Source organism: Emys orbicularis, chromosome 1, assembly GCF_028017835.1.
Source record: "Emys orbicularis isolate rEmyOrb1 chromosome 1, rEmyOrb1.hap1, whole genome shotgun sequence".
In the NCBI taxonomy this organism is placed as follows: Eukaryota; Metazoa; Chordata; order Testudines; family Emydidae; genus Emys; species Emys orbicularis.
The window spans coordinates 87,556,780-87,579,617 of NC_088683.1; the positions used below are offsets into that span (position 1 = coordinate 87,556,780).

The 22,838-nt window shown below is 50.7% G+C and overlaps 1 protein-coding gene across 1 annotated transcript in view; it reads right to left on the reverse strand.

The window, feature by feature from the left end:
* LOC135878497 (leukotriene A-4 hydrolase-like) overlaps window positions 1-20,147 on the reverse strand; it is a 31,990-nt gene extending 11,843 nt beyond the window's left edge. The window contains exons 1-3 of the mRNA XM_065404217.1: window positions 20,067-20,147; window positions 14,135-14,287; window positions 1,238-1,368 (exon numbers count right to left, since the gene is read on the reverse strand). Coding sequence (XP_065260289.1) covers window positions 1,238-1,368; window positions 14,135-14,287; window positions 20,067-20,147 — 365 coding nt within the window. The remainder of the gene's footprint in view (window positions 1-1,237; window positions 1,369-14,134; window positions 14,288-20,066) is intronic.
* Between the last annotated feature and the right edge of the window lie 2,691 nt (window positions 20,148-22,838).

Sequence of the window (22,838 nt, forward strand, 5' to 3'; positions counted from 1 at the left end):
GAAGCAACTAGTCAAACATTTTAGATAGATCAGCCAAGTAGTTTACAGCAGTATTCAAGCATGCAGACTACAACATCAAAATTCATTTGAATCACTATATCGTATACATGCTCACAACTATGTGCTTGTGCTTATAGCTGCGTAGCTCATTCCTCTTCCTTTCCCTCCCGCTCCCACCTTTGTTGGGTTGCATCTAAAACCAATTTCTCTCTACGGGTGCTGTAAAGTGCACAACTCGGGTGGGACAGTCGCTTGTTTCTCTTATAAAAGTCTGGCCCGAAACCACAGCTACCAGCTTTCCAACAAGTAAGAGCCAGAGGAGACTTTCTCCAAAGCCAACTGGTAATGTTTATGTTTAGACAAAGGAGTCACTGCTGTGCAACTCTCCTTTCTCTCCCATTTTACCCACACAAAAAATGAGCCCATTAATTCCACAATCTGCCCAGTACCCACAGGCTCAGGGAGTGAGAGGTGATTACCATAAACCAAACTTGCGAAATAGTGACCAGTTTTGACAATATAAGACAGACAACTTCAGTCACCAGTCTAATTTAAACAAGGCAAGTTCAATATACAATAAACAGCTTTCAGCTTGGGTACATCACACAGCAAATATTGTAGGGTCTCAATTGTTAAAAACATTGCGACAGTTGTTTGGCAGTGGCTTTTTGACTTAACATTTTTAAGAAGCTTGCTGAAAATTAATTCATTCTCAACTGAACTGCCAAAACCCGAGTTCAAATTCTTAGGGTTTTGCATTTGCACAGCTGTAACTGGTGAGCTGAACTTGCATTCTTTGTACACTCATATTCCCAACTGACTACAATGGCAATTTGGGGTTTGCCAGGAATGCAGGAAGAGGCCCCTATAAAGAGCAAAGAATACAAAGACTGCAACACTATACACCACTTTAGGCATTAGTGATGGCGGCAGAAGATCTTGGGCAATCCCCCTTCTTATCAAGCCTGCAGCAGAAACACACAGAATTCAGGGCTTGATAGGTTAAAACACTTTTCTTTCCAATTAACTATAAAAGAAACCCATCAGCACACTTTTGAGCAAAAGCAAACTTGCACAAACCTGCAGGACTACAAATGTGATCACTTATAGGAAGTGCTAGACTGTTTGTGAAATGCTTGGCACTTTTTCAGTAAATACTTTAACATGCCACTTTTTTGGCTATCCCTAGCAGGTCTGTACAATACAAAGAGAGGAGGATGCAAACAGGTACACATACCTTCTCAGTTCAAAAGGAAGAGTGATTTCCAATGGTGTCCCTTTGAAACTATGTCTTTGTTCAAGTGCAAATTTTGCCTCCTGTCCATTAAGTGTCACTTTATATATTTGACGGTCCTTTGTATCCAAAACCTGTAACCAAACAAAGGTTAGGTGCTGACTGCAAAATACCTAAGTAACATTTTAAACTCATATATGAAATGTATCTTTCCAGAACTGAGAGCTGCCCCGGAAAATGTCTTTGCCTAGTGAATTAGGTCAAACATCTAGTAACTATGTTAAATCTAGAGTAGGAAAGGATTTGCTGAAGTCAACAGCATTGTTTCTTAGCTATACATTTAACACTGTTCCTGTTTATTTAATTTTAATTTTAATTTATTAATTTAATTTTTTTAATGTATTAATTTCACCCCATTCCATATTCATGGCCAGACTGAGAAAGTATGGGTATGTTTACAATGCAATAAAACACCCTCCACACATCGGAGGGGCTTACAGCCCAGGCTCCAGCCCCATCCTGAATGTCTACACTGCAATTTTACAGCTCCACACACCAAGCCTCATGAGCCTGAGCCAGCTGATTTGGGCCAGCCAGGGGTGTTTTATTGCAATGTAGACATACCCTAAGATGCCACAGAAATACTGGCCTGGCCACATTTTCGGCACTTGCAGCAGCATTGGGAGCGGTGCATTATGGGCAGCTATCCCACAGAGCACTTCTTCCCATTCTGGTGCTGTGGCTTGTGGGAAGGGGGCGGGTGGGTGTGGGGCATTCTGGGTCCTGTCCCAATGCCCCGTGATGCATCGCTTCGCATCCCAGCAATCCCTGTGCTTCTGTCCACATTTGGCACCACCTTTCAACGTTTTTTGTACTGCACGGTCTGTCTTCCCTTTCGGTCTGCGGGAATGGATCCTGAACTGCTGAGGAATATGCTGATGGGTCTTGCCAACACGTCATGAATTGCAGTTGAGTTACTCCTTAAGCTACAAACTGACAGTGAGGAGTCCGACAATGATGTTGACTCACATAACGCATACGACACGAGATTGCTTGTGGCATTCACGGACATGCTCACCACCGTGGAACGCTGCTTTTGGGCTCAGGAGCAAGCACTGAGTGGTGGGATCATATCATCATGCAAGTCTGGGATGAGGAGCAGTGGCTGCAGAACTTTTGGATGAGAAAAGCCACTTTCATGGGACTATGTGCTGAACTCGCCTACCCCCTTCCCCTCCCCGCAGCGCAAGGACACAAGATTGAGAGCTGCCCTGCTGGTGGAGAAGCGGGTGGCTATTGCAATCTGGAAGCTGGCAACTCCAGACAGGTACCGATCGGTCGCTAACCAGTTTGGAGTCGGAAAATCGACCGTTGGAATCGTATTGATGCAAGTTTGCAGGGCCATTAATCGCATCCTGCTCAGAAAAACCATGACTCTGGGTAACATGCATGACATTGTGGCTGGCTTTGCACAAATGGGTTTCCTTAACTGCGGAGGGGCAATAGATGGGATTCATATTCCAATTCTGGCACCAGCCCACCTAGCCTCTGAGTACATAAATCAGAAGGGGTATTTCTCTATGGTTCTCCAGGTGCTTGTGGATCACTGTGGGCGTTTCATTGACATTAACGCAGGCTGGTCCAGAAAGGTGCATGACGCACGCATCTTTCAGAACACAGGCCTGTTCAGGAAGCTGCAAGCCGGGACTTTCTTCCCAGACCTGAAGATCACTGTAGGGGAAGTCAAAATGCCCATTGTGATCCTTGGAGACCCCGCTTACCCTTTAATGCCATGTAGGGTGACCAGATTAGTAGTATAAAATATTGGGACAGGGGCGGAGGGAAAAAAAGGGGGGGGGGCAGAGCAAAAAAAAAGGGGGGGAGGCGGAGCAAAAAAAAAAAAAAGAGTTTTCAAGGGGCCTGGGGCATTAGCAGGCCCCGGCCCGCGCACTGCCCTCCCAGCAGAGCCTCCCGCCCCCCGGCCCGCCACGGGCATATGCGGGGCGTGGTGCGTCCAGGCGGGGGCAGCGCGGAGTGGGCAGGAGCCGGGTGGGCGGCAGAGGCTGAATCCCCGCTGCTGCCAGGGAGCCCCGCGCCTCTCCCTCCCGCTCACGGCTGTGGCTCCTTCCCGGCGGGACGCGCCTCCCGCTGCCCCGGCCACATGCGGCGCGCATCCCCCGTGCCTAGTCTCCCTCCCGCCGGGAAGGAGCAGCTGGACGCGCGCCGCATGTGCACGGGGCAGGCTGGGGGGCGCGTCCCGCGGGGAAGGAGCTGCAGCCGCGAGCGGGAGGGAGAGGCGCGGGGCTCCCTGGCAGCAGCAGGGATTCGGCCCCCGCCCCCGCGCCGCCCACCTGGCCCCTGCCCGCTCCGCGCTGCCCCCGACCGGACCCACCGCGCTGCCCCGCAGGCTGCAGGGCTGGAGCAGCCTCCAGGCTGCGCTCCCGGCCCCGGGTGCAGCAGCCCGGGCAGAAGCCCTCTGGCGCGGCGGGGGGGTTCACAGCTGAGCCCCCCGTCTCCCTCCCTTGCCAGCCCCCCCTTTGCCCGCCCGGTGCCCGGGTGCAGGAGCTGACGCACCAGCTCCAGGATCCAGGCACCGCTGCCACCCCCTCCCTCCAGACTTGCGCCGCCATGCTGCAAGCCTGGGAGGGAGGAGGAATGCTGCGTGGTTGGGGAGGAGGCGGGGCCAGGGCGGGGATTTGGGGAGGGAGCCAATGGGGGAAGGAGGGGGCAGAGCCGGGGCGGGGGGGGGGGGGCGCGAGCGCCAGAGCGGAGGGCAAAAATTCTTTTTTGTCCAGTGTCCCGACCAAACATTGGTCGGGACGCGGGACAAAGAAACAAATATCGGGACAGTCCCGATAAAATCGGGATGTCTGGTCACCCTAATGCCATGGCTCATGAAACCACACACAGCGAGCCTTGACAGCAGCAAGGAGTGGTTCAACAACAGGCTGAGTCGGTGCAGAATGACTGTGGAGTGCTTTTGACCGTTTAAAGGGCCGCTGGCACTGTCTGTATGGGAAGCTGGACCTGGCCGATGACAACATCCCCCCAGTTATATCTGTGTGCTGTATCCTCCATAACATTTGTGAAGGGAAGGGTGAAAGATTCACTCAGGCATGGACCTCAGAGGTTCAACACCTGGAGGCTGAATTTGAACAGACAGAGAGCAGGGCTATTAGAGGGGCCCAACGCAGGGCTGCAAGGATTAGGGATGCCTTGAGGGAGCAATTTGAGGCTGAAAGCCACCAGCAATGTTTGGTGCCCTGCAGAGGAGTGAAGTGCAGTGGTTCCAGTGTTAGTAGGAATCTGTTTTTGCTATGTATGATGCACTGACTTGCAGTGCCTGTTGCTTTCCTGGGCTACGCTATCTTTTACTTAATGCAATAATAAAGAATGTTTTCAAAGTCAAAAAATTCATTTATTGAAAAGAAACAACTGCTTGGGAAACAGAAAGGGCATGACACATCTGTGCTGTGTGGGACAAGGGAAGGGGGTAGGGTGGGGAACGGAACAATCACAGATTTGCATATGTCCTGTTATCATACTCAGCCTTCCTGTCTGGAGTGCCATGCAATGAGTGCTGCACTTCAGGCTGGCTAAAATGCATGGTGATGGGGGTTGAGTGCAGTAGGTAAGGGTCATAGTTTTCAGGCTGGGTGGTGAAGCTACAGGTGTTGGAGGCAGCTGGCGGCGATGAGAACCCAGATGTTGGGGAAAGTGGATTGGCGGTGACATTGGGGCACGAGGGAAAGAGTTTGGGGACAAGAGCTGCAGGAGGGGTGGGCGCAGAAGTGCTCCGCCTGCATTGCTACAAGCACCTGTATCGAGTCCGCTTGGCACTCCATGATGCTTAGCAGCCGCTCCGTGCTTTGGTGCCAGCAATCTGCATTCTGCTGGTGGACCCTCCTTTCACTCTCCCGCCCCTCCTGCACTTTTTGATTTTCATTAAGGGATTGCTGCATGACTTCATGCAGCATGTCCTCTTTGCTTCTTCGTGGATGCTTCCTGATTCTTTGGAGTCTTTCAGCCGTTGATAACAAGAACGGCGGGGATCTCAAGGTTGAATCTGTAAAGCCAAAATGCAACACTTAACAGAGGCAGCATTGTTCACACCAGACAGAGCAATGATTCAGTCGAACTTAAAGACAAGTACAGTGTACACAATAGTAGAAATTTCCCATCCCAAAGTGAGCACACAACCCACAGGAGCCCCAAAATGATGAGAAAGCACAGGGGCAAGGGGGACAGATTGTTTCATGGCCACACTGTCCTCTGGGGTTCTGTGCCTTGGGGAGAGCCAACAGCTGCAGGGGCCCCCTATACTGAACACTGTCCCAACATTTTCCACAGGATGAGTTCATCCTGGAAGATATCTCGCTGCTGAGGGTGACCTGGGAAGCAAGGGAGGGTCTTCTACTACAATGCGGCTTCCACCCGGGCCCATATGCAGCTTGCCTGTGTGCAGCAATGGTCCCCCCGCCCTTCACAGCACAGTGGCATGGACATGTTAGCCTTACTGGGACAAGGAGCACAGTAGCTCTGCCAAGGAACCCGCGTAAGTGGATTGCCCAGCTTCTGCATGAGACATAAGAATAGCCATATTGGGTCAGACCAATGGTCCATCTAGCCCAGATGCTTTAGACGGACCAGCTGTTGTGGGACCAGCTGTTGTGGGACCATGCATGTTATGGGACCAGCTGTTGTCCCTTCTGTACACTGTGGTGGCCCGTGAGCAGGCACCAGATATGATTTTTCCCCAAAGTGAACCACAATGATTTGGGAATGTGTAAAGGGGTGGACTTAATGATCAGAGCAAAGAGGGACTTGGGGCAGATCCTGGAACTTTTCCAGGAGTAAAAATTATTTGGTCAGACATATTGCAATACAGGGTATGGCGGGAAACTGTGAAGCCCCCTTGGGTTGACAAGGCTAGGAGCTATGTGAACAGGGAGGGGGCCAAATTCACAGATGGTATGGGGGATTGGTAATTTCTCATCCAGACATAGTATAAGGGGCACCAGAATTATTCAGGGAGACTAGGGTCCACTTGTCAGCCTTAGGGTATATGTAATTGATTATGGAATTACCTGCACTGTACATTTTTATCTGTCAGGTACTACCTGACATTTAGGAATAAAGTTGTGGCCTAGTCAAACCCCATCCAGTTTCATCATAGCCAGACAATGGCAAAGTCCCTGGGAGAAATGTTGAAATGTAGCATTTTGGGGAAAATGGCAAACATCACAGCTGCAGAATTGCAGAGTTAATGGAGCATCACTCAAATGAGTGGGGCAGTTCACACCTCTTTGAGCTACTGTTTCAGGCTGTCTGGAACTCCAGAAGGAACACACTGCACTGGTTTATCTTTTTTGTTTTCCAGATTCTCTGTAACCCTTACAATTCCAGAAGCTTTTTTTTTTTTTTTTTTTAAATGAGAGCTGAGATTCTGGAGTACAATTCTGTAGGAGAGGGTGAATTCTGTGGCGAATTCTATGATTACAGAATACACCAAACCCTGAATATATTAATACACATTTATGGCTCCAGTTTAGAGTTTAAAAATTGGTCCCTCTGGATAATTCATGTTCAATATTTTAAATTAAAACAGAATTTAAGGTAGTGTATTAAAAGCTGTGTAAGCAGCCTAAAATAAAACATGCACTGATTTGTATAGGTTGGAACTAGAATGGAATATAGTAACGAGTATGTCATACATATACTTCTCTCTGGTGGCAAAAGCAGTTTCTGCAGGATTTAAAGATTGGCAAATGCTTTATAAAAATCTATTGTGCCTTTTATTCTCCTTTATGACAAAAGGATCCATAAGAGTTTTTCCCAAAGAAAGTTTTCTGGTTTTCACTTCGATACCAACATAAAATCTTTTCTTCCTTAGTTTACTGAAGGACCTCCTGAATATCTGAAAATATTCTCACACTTCAACTGAGCAGGAATTGTACTTCTAGACTTCTGATTTTCCTGAATGCCACCAAATTCACCTGAGGTCTCCTGCGCTTTTCATACAGCTGTTGAATACTTAATTCAGTTCCCAACTCCCCTGCATACAGCTGTGTTCTGCAGAACTAATATTGAAGAGATCACTGAGGCTGATTACTGCAGTGTGAGAGAGCACATCAATGCCCTATTCTGCATCTAGGCATGCATGCAGCCCTAACCCTCCTCGCCCCAAGAGCCCACACTGAACAACTTCCTTCCCAAAATAAAAGCCTCTTACCGGGCACCTCCTCTGCTGTTTGTTCTTCCCCACGCACCATCCGCTGCGACTGGCTACCTTCCTCCTGGCTTGAAAACAGCTCCTGGCTGCATGCATCTAGGGATGCCAGGCTGTCCCCCTCCTCCTCAGCACCCTCGCTCCTGCTTTCCTCCTCCTCCTGCCTTGTTGAACTGGGCTCTGAAGTGTCCATGGTGGTCTTCAGAGTGGAGGTGGGGTCACTTCCAAGTATTGCGTTCAGCTCTTTGTAGAAACGGCAGGTGATGGGGGCAGCACCGGAGCGGCGGTTTGCCTCACGCGCTTTGCGGTAGGCATTCCGCAGCTCCTTCACTTTAACCCTGCACTGCAGTGCATCCCGGTCATGGCCCCTTTCCATCATGTCCCCTGATATCTGCCCGAAGGTATCGTAATTCCTATGGCTGGAGCGCAGCTGGGACTGGACAGCTTCCTCCCCCCAAACACTGATGAGGTACAGAACCTCGCCACTGCTCCATATTGGAGATTGCCTGGCGCATGGAGGCATGGTCACCCGGAAAGATTCGCTGAGAGCACTCCACACCTTGCTGAGCAAACAGGGAGGGGATTTTCGAAATTCCCAGAGAATTTAAAGGGTGGGTTTGACGGTTGGTCACCTGAGGGCAGGGAGTTCAAAGTGATGACCAGAGTGGCTAGAACAGGCATTGTGGGACACTTCTGGAGGCAGATCAGAACGCATTAATAGACCAAGGCGTTCACAGTGGCACTGCGATGCTCCAGCTGGGGCGCAGCAAGCGTTATGCTTCTCGTGGAGGTGAATTACCAGGAGCGCTCCAGCCGCGGAGTCCGGGCGCTCTACGTGCCTTGCCAGTGTGGACGCGTCATGAGTTAGGGCACCTGGGGCTGCTTTAATGCGCTCTAACTCGCAAGGGTAGCCAAGCCCTGAATATATTTAGAACATTTCACACTTCCATACCATATGTCTAAAACACCGAAAGAACCTCACAATCATCAACTAAGGGTGTGTCTACACAAGGAAATTCACACGCAACCCTGATAGGAATTAGAGTGGAACAGCATTTCCTAATTAACTCCCTGTGTGGACACTTATTCCAGAATAAGAATGCCTTATTCCAAATTAGACTCATCCCCTTTTGAATTAAGCTAATTTGGAACAAAGAATAGTGGATCCACAATAAGGACACTTGTGATTGAGACCTGCATTATTGAATAGTCTGTTACAAATCAGCACTTTTGTATAACATGCCTTACATTTTGCCTTTTATTAGCAATAGGACTTTTCAAAAACTGAATTCTAATCACTAAAGGGGTTATTTTAAAAGATTTTTTGATGCCGATAGGCAAAACCTGAATAGATGTTTGCTTTTTATTTATATTAGTACAGCAAAGCAGAACATTCATTTGTACAATTAAAAGGTTCCTTATATGGGAAGTTGTGCTTTTTTTTTTTTTTTAGGCTATGGTTACTGGTATTAATTTATTTGAACCAGGATCATCATTTTAAGGAGAAACTAGAAATGTATGTTTTTCTTTTTTTGCTACCAGGGCTTGGGGGGCGGGGGGGAATTAATTTAGCCTGTTACCAGTATAAGTGGGAAACTTCCTTGGCAATTTGTGGTAGGGAGATCTAAGTCATCAACTTTTGATCTGTTAAGCTTTCATTTAAAAGCTGTTTTCCTAGGCTTTTTCATTGCAAAGAGCCTTCCAAATGTGAATTTATACATCGCTGAATCTGCAGGCAAGCCACTCTAGTGTCTTTACTGCTGTTCATAGATTTCCCAACGGCAGCAAAGTAAAGTTTACATTTACCAGTATGGTCAGTTTCACTCTGTTGCTGTTTGGGAAGGCTCTAAATAGCAGAAGAGGCAAGCATTCAGACTATTTGCAGGGGAAGCAAACTTGAAGAGTAGAGACTAGGTAGGAAGTATATTGAAGATACCAGCTTCAATTGAGGATGCCACCTAGAAGAGCAATCCAGAGACTAAACAGAGTAACAAAACACACACCACAATAAGGAGGCTCAGGATGTGGGGGAGAGAAATGAGCTCATTCTCTTTAAAGCAGCCAGTGGGGACTTCTTATTTTTGAGACATCCAGAGGCTGATACAGACAACCAGAGCAGAGACTAAGGGTATGTCTACACTACCCGCTGGATCGGCGGGCAGCGATCGATCCAGAGGGGATCGATTTATCGCGTCTAGACGCGATAAATCGACCCCCCAGCCCTATCCCGTCGACACCTGTACTCCAGCACCGCGAGAGGCATGGGCAGAGTCGACGGGGGAGCGGCAGCAGTCGACTCACTGCAGTGAAGACACCATGATAAGTCGATCTAAGTACGTTGACTTCAGCTACATTATTCATGTAGCTGAAGTTGCTTAACTTAGATCGATCCCCCCCCCAGTGTACACCAGGGCTCAGGATGCCCTGGTACGAACCCTTTTTCCAGCAGAGGGTGGAGAGAAGAGGGGTCTGGGCTCCTCCGCAGCAGCACATTGGCACTGGCCCTAACTGATATCCCCACCTAACAATTGCTACAACTCCATGAAACTGTACAATATAAAAAATAAAAATAAAAAAAACAAAGCAAAACAATCATAGAAATATAGGCAACAACTGACCTGGAGAGATCATCAAGACCAGCCCCATGCACTATGACAGGACCAAGTAAGCCCCTAGACCATCCCTGACAAGTGTTTGTCCAACCTTTTCTTACAAGCCTCCAATAGACCACATTTCCCTAGTTTGCTTATGATAATATCATGTGGGACTGTGTCAAAAGCCTTATTAAAATCAAGATGAATCTCATCTATTACACCCACTAGGCTAGTAACCCTGTCCGAAAAGAAAATTCTGTTGGTTTGACATAATTTGGTTTTGACAAATCCATGCTGTCTATTCCTTATATCCCTATTATCCTCTACAAGCTTACAAACTGATGATTTATAATTTGTTCCAGTATCTTTCCAGGTATCGAAGTTAGGCTGACTGGTCTATAATTCCCTGGGTCCTCTTTGTTCCCCTTTTTAAAGATACGTTCCATGTTTCCCCTTTTCCAGTCCTCTGGGATCTCATCAGTCCTCAGTGAGCTCTCAAAGATCAATGCTAACCATTGTGAGATTGCTTCAGCTAGTTCTGTATATAGCCTAGGATGAACTTCATCTGGACTTGCCAATTTGAATACATCTAGCTTATCTAAATATTCTTTAACCTGGTCTTCCTCTAATTTGGCTTATGTTCCTTCCCCCTTGTTGTTAATATCAAATGTGTTGAGTATCTGGCCACCGTTAACCTTTTTAGTGCCTGTTTTTGTTTGTCTTCCCTAAACACCTCAACCATTTTGATGTTTTCAGCTCTCCTTCCCTGCTAAGAGGACCTACATTTTCCTTTGTTTCTAAGTAAATTAAGAGCAAGATAACGTCTGAAATAAGTGTATGCCATAGTTGCTAACTTACGAGTGTATTGCTTATACCAATGGCTCTCAACCTTTCCAGATAACTAGAGTCTGATTTTTCTTGCATACCCCCAAGTTTCACCTCACTTAATAACTACTTGCTTACAAAGGCTTCGTCTACACTGGAACCTGAACGATTGTTGTTCGGAGGTGTGGAAAAAAAAAAAACCCACACACCCCCGAATGAGAAAAGTTCTGCCTATGAAAACCGCCGGTGTGAAAGCGCCAGTATGAACAGCGCTTTGTGACAAAGCTACCGCTGCTTGATGGGGGTGGAAGTTTTTTGTTAGTGGGAGAGCTCTCTCTTGCTGACAAACAGCAGCTACACTACGCACCTTTTAGCGGCACGGCTGTAGCAGCACAGCTGTGACACTAAAAGGTGCATAGTGAAGACATAGCCAAAATCTGAAATAAAAATACAGAAGTACCACAGCACACTATTACTGAAAAATTGCTTACTTTCTCATTTTTACCATATAATTATAAAATAAATCACTTGGAATATAACTATTGTACTTACTTACATGTCAGTGTATAGCATATAGAGCAGTATATAAAGTCATTGTCTGTAGAAATTTTAGTTTGTATTGACTTCACTAATGCTTTTTATGTAGCCTGTTGTAAAACTAGGCAAATATCTAGGTGAGTGACATACCCCCAGGAAGGTCTCTGTGTACCCCTAGGGGTACAGGTACCACTGGTTGAGAACCACTGGCTTATATCATGTAAAATGTGCACCGGGAGTGTTTCTCGCTGCACAGTCTCATATCCAGAACCCTGCCCCCTAGTGGTGATGTCTCAGCCCGAGAGGCGTTACCAGCCCCAAGGGCCCAAAGTACATCGGCCCCTGAGGCACCAGGCGCGGCGCTTACAAGGCAAGAGCGAGCACACCAGGACCTGGGCGCGCCCAGGGAACGGACCCGCCCCGCACGGCACCTCGGGGCCAGGGCCGGCTCTGGCTTTTTTGCCGCCCCAGGCAAAAAAGCCTCCGGCCGCCCCCCCGCGGGGGGAGGGCAGCCGGAGCCCCGGGGTGAGGGTGGCGAGCCCCGGCGGGGGCTCCGCTCTCCCCCCGGCGGCCGGGGGCAGGGCGCCGGGGGCAGGGCGCCGGGGGGGAAGGCGGCGGTCTCCCCCCGGCGGCCGGGGGGAGGGCGCCGGAGGGGAGGGCGGCCGGAGCCCTGGGAGGAGGGCGGCCGGAGCCCTGGGAGGAGGGCGGCCGGAGCCCCGGCGGGGGCTCGGCTCTTCCCCCCCCCCCCCCCCCCCCCCGCGGCCAGAGCGCCGGGGGCAGGGCGGCGAGCCGCGGCGGGGGCAGGGCGGCGAGCTCTCCCCCCGGCGGCCGGGGGCAGGGCGCCGGGGGGGAGGGCGGCGAGCCCCGGCGGGGGCTCCGTTCTCCCCCCGGCGGCCGGGGGGAGGGCGCCGGAGGGGAGGGCGGCCGGAGCCCTGGGAGGAGGGCGGCGAGCCCCGGTGGGGGCTCGGCTCTCCCCCCCCCCGCCCCGCGGCCAGAGCGCCGGGGGCAGGGCGGCGAGCCGCGGCGGGGGCAGGGCGGCGAGCCCCGGCGGGGGCTCGGCTCTCCCCCCGGCGGCCAGAGCGCCGGGGGCAGGGCGGCGAGAGGGCGGCGAGCCGCGGCTGGGGCTCGGCTCTCCCCCCGGCTGGGGCTCGGCTCTCCCCCCGGCAGCCGGGGGGAGGGCGGCGAGCCCGGCTGTGGCCCCGCTCTCCCCGGCGGCCCGAGCGCCGCGCCGCCCCCCTCCAGGGGCCGCCCCAAGCACCAGCTTGGTTGCCTGGTGCCTGGAGCCGGCCCTGCTCGGGGCAGCCCAGCACGGACAGAGACCGGGGCACTGGGGCAAAGTGCCGCCTGCAGAGGGCCCCGCCGTGGGGGTGGGAGGAAGGGGCACAGACAGACCCCTTCACATCCAGCGCGCCCACAGCCCAGCCCCACAGGGCCGGGGGGCACTGACCTGCCCCCCCACCTCCCTGCCTCCAGCCAATGCTGTGTTGACGCCTCCCGCTGCAGGATGCCCCTGAGTCAGTGGCCGTGTGAGGAGCGAGGCCCCGCGCCCTGCCCCGGCAAACCCCATTCCCGGGCAGACCGCCCAGCGCCAGGCTGGGGTAAGGTGACCAGACGTCCCGATTTTATCGGGACTGGCCCGATATTTGTTTCTTTGTCCCGCGTCCCGACCAATGTTTGGTCGGGACACTGGACAAAAAAGAAATTTTGCCCTCCGCTCTGGCGCTCGCGCGCGCGCGCCCCCCCCCCCCGGCTCCGCCCCCTCCTTCCCCCATTGGCTCTCTCCCCAAATCCCCGCCCTGGCCCCGCCTCTTCCCCAACCACGCAGCATTCCTCCTCCTCCCTCCCAGGCTTGCAGCATGGCGGCGCAAGCCTGGGAGGGGGTGGCGGCGATGCCTGGATCCTGGAGCTGGTGCGTCAGCTCCGGCACCCGAGCACCGGGCGGGCAAAGGGGGGCTGGCAAGGGAGGGAGACGGGGGGCTCAGCTGTGAACCCCCCCGCCGCGCCAGAGGGCTTCTGCCCGGGCTGCTGCACCCGGGGCCGGGAGCGCAGCCTGGAGGCTGCTCCAGCCCTGCAGCCTGCGGGGCAGCGCGGTGGGTCCGGTCGGAGGCAGCGTGGAGCGGGCAGGGGCCAGGTGGGCGGCGCGGGGGCGTGGGCCCAATCCCCGCTGCTGCCAGGGAGCCCCGCGACTCTCCCTCCCGCTCGCGGCTGTAGCTCCTTCCCGGCGGGACGCGCCCCCCGGCCTGCCCCGCGCACATGCGGCGCGCGTCCAGCTGCTCCTTCCCGGCGGGAGGGAGACTAGGCGCGGGGGATGCGCGCCGCATGTGGCCGGGGCAGCGGGAGACGCGTCCCGCCGGGAAGGAGCCACAGCCGTGAGCGGGAGGGAGAGGCGCGGGGCTCCCTGGCAGCAGCGGGGATTCGGCCCACGCCCCCGCGCCACACACCCGGCTCCTGCCCGCTCCGCGCTGCCCCCGCCCGGACCCACCACGCCCCGCATATGCCCGTGGCGGGCCGGGGGGCGGGAGGCTCCGCTGGGAGGGCAGCGCGCGGGCCGGGGCCTGCTAATGCCCCAGGCCCCTTTAAAACTTTTTTTTTTTTTTTTGCTCCTCCCCCCCCTTTTTTTTTCCCCTCCGCCCCTGTCCTGATATTTTATACTACTAATCTGGTCACCCTAGGCCGGGGGCGGCCCCGCAGCAGGACCCCAGGCCGGGCCGTTACCAGGCAACGCAGCCCATCCCGCTCGGCCCGCAAGGTGAGGGCCGCAGTGCCCTGCAGCGCCCAGCTGCCGAAGTCCACGCGGCAGTGCAGGTAGAGGTGCTGCGGAAGGTGGGAGGTGAAGGAGTTCGGGTCCGGCTCAGGCTCGAACTCGCTCTAGCGCCGGGGCAGTGCCGGCTATAGAGTCTGGGGCGGGGCGGGGCCGCGCGGCAGCCTCTGGGAAGGGTAGTTCCGCACTGGTGGACAAGGGGCTGAGGAAGGGCCCACGGGGACAACAGTGCCCGTGGTGCATTGCGAGGAGCCGCCAAGAACTAGAAGCCCGGAGCCGGCTGCCCATTAGCTGGTAAAGCCCCGATCCCCAGCGCACAGGCCATGTCCTGCAAAGCTGCCACCCCTGCTGGCAGGGCGGGACGTTCTTGCCGCGCTCTGGCAGCGCCCTCGCCCATGAAACCAGAGGCAGCGTGAAGCGAAACAAGCTGGATCGGATGCAGGGACTTGGCTGAGGCTGATGATCGCTCCTGCGAAGCGCGGCGGGATACGCACCGTGGAGCGCAGTGCTCAGCCCGCTAACCTGGTTGGGCGCGGCTCGGATGCTTGGCGCTGTACCTGTTCAGTTTCAAGCCCAAGTCCCTGCTTCACATGCAGCTTCACGTGCCCCTTAAGGCTGAAATTCCGCGTTCTGTACTGTCTGCTTAAAGGGGGATTGTTAGACTTTTTTGAGAGCTCAGTTTTTTCCTCTTCAAACCATTCTTGCCTCCTTCCTCCAGGGGGATACCTCAGAAAGGCTGAACTTAAAAACCTCTAATGCAGAGGTAGGCAAACTACAGCCCAGGGGCCATATCCGGCCCACCAGCCATTTTAATCTGGCCCTCAAGCTCCTGCCAGGGAGCAGGGTCATGGACTTGCCCCTCTTCACATGTACTGTGGCTCTGCCTGTCTCACAGAAACAGCGTCATGTCCTCCCTCCGGCTCCTACGTGTAGGGGCAGCCAGGGGGTTCCGCACGCTGCCCCCGCCCCAAGCGCGGCCCCCGCAGTTCCCGTTGGCTGGGAACCGTGGCCAATTGGAGCTGCAGGGGCAGCACGCAGAGCCGTCTGGCCACACCTCTACGTAGGAGCCAGAGGGAGGACATGCCGCTGCTTCCGGGAGCTGCTTGAGGTAAGCGCTGCCCGGAGCCTGCACCTCTGACTGCCTCCCCTACCCCAGCCCTGATCCCTCTCCCACCCTCCAAACCCCTTGGTCCCAGCTCAGAGCACCCTCCTGCACCCCCAACATCTCATCCCCAGCCCCACCCCAGAGCCTGCACCCCTTCCCGCACCCAAACCCCCAGCCTGGAGACCCCTCGCGCACCATGAACTCCTCATTTCTGGCCCCATCCCAGAGCCCGCACCCCCAGCCAGAGCCCGCCTCCCCGCCCCCCAATTTTGTGAGCATTCATGGCCCGTCATACAATTTCCATACCCAGATGTGGCCCTCGGGCCAAAAAGTTTGCCCACCCCTGCTCTAATGTGATAGATCACTAGCAGGAAAGGTCTGAGTACAGATTTTTTAAAAATATACATATAACAAAGGTTTGAAAATGCAGGGTTAAGTGTGCACAGAAGAAAAGGTTAAAACTTAGCTGCCTTCTTGAAGATTGAGAGAGTAGGGAGGTGGGCATAGGTAGTTCATTTTGCAGCTGCAGGAATTTACCAAGCTCAGCTGCTGAACTGGAGGAACATAGAGGGAAAGTATTTTCATATTTGAATAACAAACAGATTAATAGGTTTTAAACTTTCCAGAAACATTCGCTTTTTGCTTGAAACTACACTTGGAAAATTTCAGTACAAAAAGGAATTTTTGAGGCAGTTACAAGCAGCTGAGAAAAGGAGCATTAACTTGGAACCCAACCATAATTATTTAAGATAGAATTTAAATTATAAAGACTGTTACCCAAAGTCATAGTAATACAAGCATATTGACTGGATTATGGAAGAACTTGTGAGACAACTAATCTGGATTCTAACCTCCCAACCTAGGAGGTCCTTACTACGTATTTACAATTAGCAGGGCACTTTCTGTTTATAACATAGAACTGCACCTGAACTAGACTCCTAGGGAGGATGTATCTGAGAGGCATTCATTGGTAGAAGGAGGTGTAAATTAGTATAAACCTAGAGGAAGTCATATGTGTCATGCTAAATTTGCATTCACTACCCTAACAGATTTCTCCAGGGACAAGTCCTTAGTATATAAAACCTTTGAAAGTTGACGTCAAGACAAATCAGACGTCAAGAATTATAACATTCAAAAACCAGTTGGAGAACACTTCAGTCTCCCTGGCCACTCAACTACAGACCTAAATGTTGCAATATTACAACAAAAAAACTTCAAAAACAGACTCCAAGGAGAGACTGCTGAATTGGAATTAATTTGCAAATTGGACACCATTAAATTAGGCTTGAACAAAGACTGGGAGTGAATGGGCCATTACACAAAGTAAAACTATTTCCTCATGCTTATCCCCCCCCCCCCCCCCTTCCTCATATCTCCTTGTCAATTGCTGGAAATGGGCCATTTTCATTACCACTATAAACAGTTTTTTTCCCTCTCCTGCTGATAAAAGCTCAACTTAACTGATCACTCTCCTTATGTGTATAGTAACACCCTTTGTTTCATGTTCTCTGTGTGTATATATATCTTCCTACTGTATTTTCCACTACATGCATCCGATGAAGTAGGCTGTAGCCCACAAAAGCTTATGCTCAAATAAATTTGTTAGTCTCTAAGGTGCCACAAGTACTCCTGTTCTTTTTGCGGATACAGACTAACACGGCTGCTACTCTGAAACCTTTGAAAGTTGAGTTCATCGGGATTTTTTTTATAAGTAATTTTTCATTGAGAAATGCTGAATAGTCAAAAATCAAAACTATTCATAAAATTGGGTCAGTCAGACAAATTTCCCAAATAAAAAAAGTGTTGAGAAAAAAGTTAAAATTGTTGAACTTGTTATTTTTAAAAACAAAAAAATTCATTTATCGGGATCAAAATGACTTTGTTTAGAAATTTAAGCTAAATAGCCTGAAAAAAGTTGAGATCAAAATTGAAACAAAAGGTTTCAGTTGATCCAAAACAGATTTTCAGTTTTTTAGTTCATGAATATTTTCAAGATTGATTTTTTTTGTCCCATTCGAATTAGGGTGGGGGGGGGATTCCAACTCTCACATATTAGTGGTATGGGAAGACAGTTTCTCAATCATCTCTTGTGACCAAAGATGTACATGAGATAGTAGTTGGATGGACTTTGAGGGAGCTTATAAATCACAGTCATGTGGACTAGGAGGGGGCTGGTCCGTGTTCTAGATAAGAGTGCACTGCATATCAGTTTTCATTCTAGCCTCACTTATTTTCTGAAACTTTTTGGGGGATGAATTTTTCCACACTTTGTTTCTATCTGAAGATCTTTTTTTATGACTTTGAGCAAATATGGTAAATAAGAAGAATGGGAATAAAGAGTAAAAACTTATTGCCCATACTTAGTTGCTAGCTCAGAGACTTCAATAGCTATAAAAATCAATCAGCAACAAGAATTTGCAGCCAAATATATTTAAATACCTTAAGAAACATACACTAAAAATGTATTTACCACACAAAAATCCTAAAGCATTCCCCTCCCCCCAAAAAATCCAAGACTCCTAGTCAAAACTTTGTATCCCACCCAACTGTATGGCACACAACAGAAAACCTTAAAGCCTTGTTCTCAAAACTGACTTTGCAATTTAGTATTTTTCCTTAAGTCTTAGATTTTATATATCACAAAAATATAAAATTTCAGATAAACAAAAAATAGACACTTTGGGTCTCCTATGCAAGTGCAGTCACCATACATTTTTTCACTGCAGATTTGCTTACCAACTTCAACAAATTCATTATCCTCTAGTGCAGTGGTTCTCAAACTATTTATCATTGGGGGTTGCATATGCAGCTCTCTCTGTGTTATGTGGGCCACACAATATATATACTACCTGTACAGCTACAAAAAAATAAGGTTTAATATTTGTTATATGACAGCAATATGATTCAAATCGGTATACTGTAGTACCTTTCATTTCAACACAGGCAAATGTCTGCCAAGAGCATTTTGAATTAGCAAAATAAGTCAAAACATAAGCTGTTAAAATTAATTTACTATAAGGGTGGCATGACATGGTGTATTGCCACCCTCACTTCTGCACTGCTGCTAGCAAAGATGGGGAGCCCTGCCTGCCCAGTGCAGGGCACCCCCCAGCCAGGGACTGTCCCCCATGGACCCAGCCCCCCCCCAGGCACTACCCCCAAACTTCTCCCCAGTTAGGGAATGCCACCCATCTCCCAACCTCCCTGGGACTGGCCCCCCCAGCATCCAGACCCCCACAACACTGGGCTGGCATCTGTACCTACCCATGCACCCAGTCCCCCATCTAGGAACTGCCCCCCAGCACTCCCCAGCAACTACCCCCAGCACCCCCGAGGACTTCCCCCAGCACTCAACCATCCATCCAGGGACCATGCCCCAATATCTAGCCCCCCCACCCAGGGACTGTGCCCCATGCACCGGCTGCAGGGGTGAAAGTAACATAAAAGACTTACCAGTACGGGGCCCGGCTCCAGGCTCCCAGAAGGGGCGGGGCCTCGGGTGGAAGGGGCGGGGCTGGAGGGGGGTCAGCCTCCCGGGGTCAGCCCATCCCCTCTGCCTGGCCCGCGCCGCCTGAGGTTCCAGTGGTGATTTAAAGAGGGCTCCGGGCTCCAGCTGGGAGCCCCCAGCCCTTTTAAATCGCCGGACTCCAGGGCAGCTGCCCCTTTTACCCTCCCCCCACCCCTCCTTGGCAGCCCTGCTGGTAGGGTCCCTACTGGCAGGGCCACCAACAGGGGGCAGAGGAGAAAAGGGGCAGCGACGTTAAAGCGCTTAACATCAGCTGTGCCACCCCATTTTTGTACCCCCTGCTGGCTCTGTGTCCCCTGGGCAGGTGCCCCTTCCGCCCACCCCTAGTAACAGCCCTGAGGATATTACATGGGCTGAATGTGTGTGCTGATTGGGCCGTAAACGGCCCGTGGGTTGAGAACCACTGCTGCAACGTGTCCTCCAAAGTATCATCGTGACCCAGCAAGCCTCCGAACACCGAATTTCACTTCTTCCACTGAGGCAAAGCCCGCATTATCAGGCTTGTTTTTCATGTAACGTCTCACAGCTTCCTTCCCCCCCAGCCATCTCACTGTGTTAGTGCCAGTTTGGCAAGGCACTGCTAGCCATTCCCCTCGGACATGCACTGTGTACCTTGGCATACTTCTCTGCCTACTGTTGTCCCTCCACTGAAGAAGGCTGTGGTGTGAATCAGCGTTGTGTTTACCACACTATAACCTGAAGAATAGCACCTGACTGGATTCCAATGTCCCAATCAGAAAAGGGCAAAAATCCTCCCCCGACCCCCAGATCCCTACATTCACAAATAAGTTTAGTGTATTTAACAAACTTTATCTACTAAAAAGCCAACCCTAGCAGCAAACCTTTTCCTAGACAGGGGATGTGAAACTGCTGACACAGGATTGTCACAATCTTTTGAGATTGTGCCAAGGATGTAGCACCAGCTCCTTAAAGGTGTTTAGGTGCCTCTATTACCTTTGAGGGTCTGGGCTGTAGAGTCTAAATCCAAGGCTAGCTCTGTTTGTAGATCAAGAATTTCCAAAAGAAATTTCCAAAGGATTCTGGAGTATGTTTTTATGGGGCTTTGGCTGTGCATTTTAAAAGCTTTCAGTGTTTTAAACAAGTTCTTGCTAAATGGCAACAGATCCCACCCTCTTATGCAAAAACTCACAGGGGGTGAAGTTGGAAGATATCCACATCATAACACACACCACTATGGATTGAGACTAAATGGCTCTCTTGGTAGGACTGAATGGACACTGAACTATGAACTCACCTCTAAAGATGCAGTCTCTCCCGAGTAGGATAAGGCCAATTGGCAGGGCAGCAAGAGGAAGCTGGCATTGCTGAGCTCCATGCTGGAGCTGTTTTGAGAATATGTAACATTGCATCCTACAAAAGAATTTTGGTTCTCAGTGTTGGCTGTCGGGCACCTTTTACAAGCACTACAACCACTTTTTAAAAAGTAATATTTACTGCAGACTCACAGCACACAAACTAACACTGGCACATCCCATAAGGATACGTTACATTTTAATGTAAAAATGGTGAAACCAGCTTCTCTGCCACCTCTTTAGACACCAAATTTGCTTGCAGGCCCAACTCTGCAAGTTGTAAAGCTGAACAGGACTGAGCACTTGGAGGTTGGATCCCAGCCAGGGCAGCCCTTGGCTCTGGAATTGTATAAGTGACCCTTCTTACACAGGGTCCAAACATCAATGAGATTTTGCCTAAATAAGGAGCTAAACCTTAGGATTTGACGACCATTGCCCATGCATGGCTGGTACTTGTTCCCAGCTCCTCTGTACACATGCGTACACTCCAAGTCAGCACAAATTGTTTAGGGGAATGAAGATATCACCATCCTATCAGCTGGGAGAGAGACTTTCCTCCCTTCATCGTGTCCATATTAATCACTGGAGGGCTCCCCTGCAATCAGGGTGACTATGAACAGGACATACTAGGAATACCCATAAATCACTGAGAGCACTGCTGTACTGAGTAGGGTGACCAGATCACCACACTATCAGGACACATTGGGGTGCCATCAGCCCTGCCCAGAGTCCACCTCTGCTCCTCCCAGGCTCTGCCCCCACTCTGCTCCAGGTCCCGCCCCCTCCTCGCTCGCCCCCCCGCCCATGCCCTTCCTCATCCCCCAGCCTGCTGCTGGCTTGCTGCGTCCCTCCTCAGTCCCCTACCCACCGCTCACCTCTTCACCCCCCCAACCCCCACTCACCCCTACGGCGCCGACTTCCCCTTTGCCAGGTGGGTGCTCGTCCACCCCCGCCTCTTCCCCCTCTTCCTCCAAGTCCCCGCCCCTGCCCTGCCTCTTCTCCACCTCCTCCCCTGAGTGCGCCGCATCCCCGCTCCTCCCCCTCCCTCCTGGAAAGCCCTAAGCGCCGCCAAACAGCTGTTAGGCAGGGGGAAGTGCTGGAGGGGGAGAGGAGCGGGGACGTGGCACGCTGGGGGGAGGGGTGAGAAGGAGGGAGCTTGGCTGCAATTTTTCCCCATGGGTGCTCCAGCCCCAGAGCACCCACGGGGTCAGTGCCTCCCTCCCACTGGCCTCCTTACCCGAATATTGGGACAAATGGCGTCCCGATCGTACATTGATCGGGACACGGGACAAAGGGTTACATATCGGCACAGTCCCAATTTTATCGGGACATCTGGTCACTAGTACTGAGCTTTCTTTGTAGACTCAGGAAGCAGGAAGGGATTAAAATATGGTGTAGAAAAAATGCCAGCTTGAAGAGCACCAAGTAAAACATATACTAGGTATAATGTCTATTTCATCTTGGATAACATCACCTTTAAAGAGGAAGACATACCCTCTTCATCTTAAATGGTCTTTTACAACATTTACCACTTATGCTAAACAATCTGTTTCACCTTGTATGTAACCATGACACTGATTACTTTTCCAGACCTGAAGAACTCTATGTAGCTCAAATGCTTCTCTCTTTCACCAACACAAGCTTCTCCAATAAAAATTACCTCACCTGCCTTGTGTAAGATATACCAACACATTTACTTTACACATTACCTATTGTATCAGTGCTAGCATGAGGAAAGGCAGATATTTTCAAGCTATTAGGAAACTATTACAAATCACATTCAATTAGTATAGACTTGTAGGAATTTGTGGAAGAGAAAAATTTGAAGTCAATTTCCCATTATCTGTGGAATATGACTAAATTAAATTCACTTGAAGTTTCCTACAAGGAAAGTCATTTACAAGCCAAACAATTTAGTGTTCAGAAATTGAAAATGTTTTTCACAAATCTGAGAAAATATCCCTCGCGTTTTAGGAAGAAAAATGGACTAAAAATGTACACTGTAGAAATCATATGGATCTACTTTCTATACCCATTTTCTAAGTTAAAGAAGGATGCAGATACAACATACTTGAGTGTACTAGTTGGAACAACAGTTTGGGCAAACTTCCCAAAGCCAGTGGTGATTCCCTAAACTGAGATCACTCGAGAGAGGCTTTTCCATTTTAGACAGCAATGCAAACAGCAGGTATCTGCAGTGAGGTAAGGCAGACTTCTCAAACCAAGATACCATTTATTAGTCATCTGGAATATAAAATCTGCAAGTCTTAAGCTTACCTTTCCAATGTTACCCTAAAGACAGACTCCACATTGGTGGAAGCAATGGCTTTGCCATGCCCTGATTCTCTGAGATCCATTTTGACACTCTCTCCCCATCTGTCCTCCGTTCACAGCAACAGCCCTAAGAGCAGTCGGTTCACACCTGTCCTTCGTTTCTCAGCTGCACCCATGTGGTGTTCACATGTCCAGCGTGTCTCTGCTTCCCAGTTCTTGGGGCTTCCATTGTCTCTTCCTGATCATCCATTAACAAATGGAACAGGACATACACATATATGTGAATGTGTCTAGTATCCAACCAGACAGCTACATGTTTCAAACACTTAGTGCCTTCCCTTTTACACTCAATGCACAGCAGTACCAAGTGCATAGGGAAACCAAGGCAGACATAGGGCTCAAAAAAATAGTAGCAAAATCCTCCTCTTCATCATAGAATA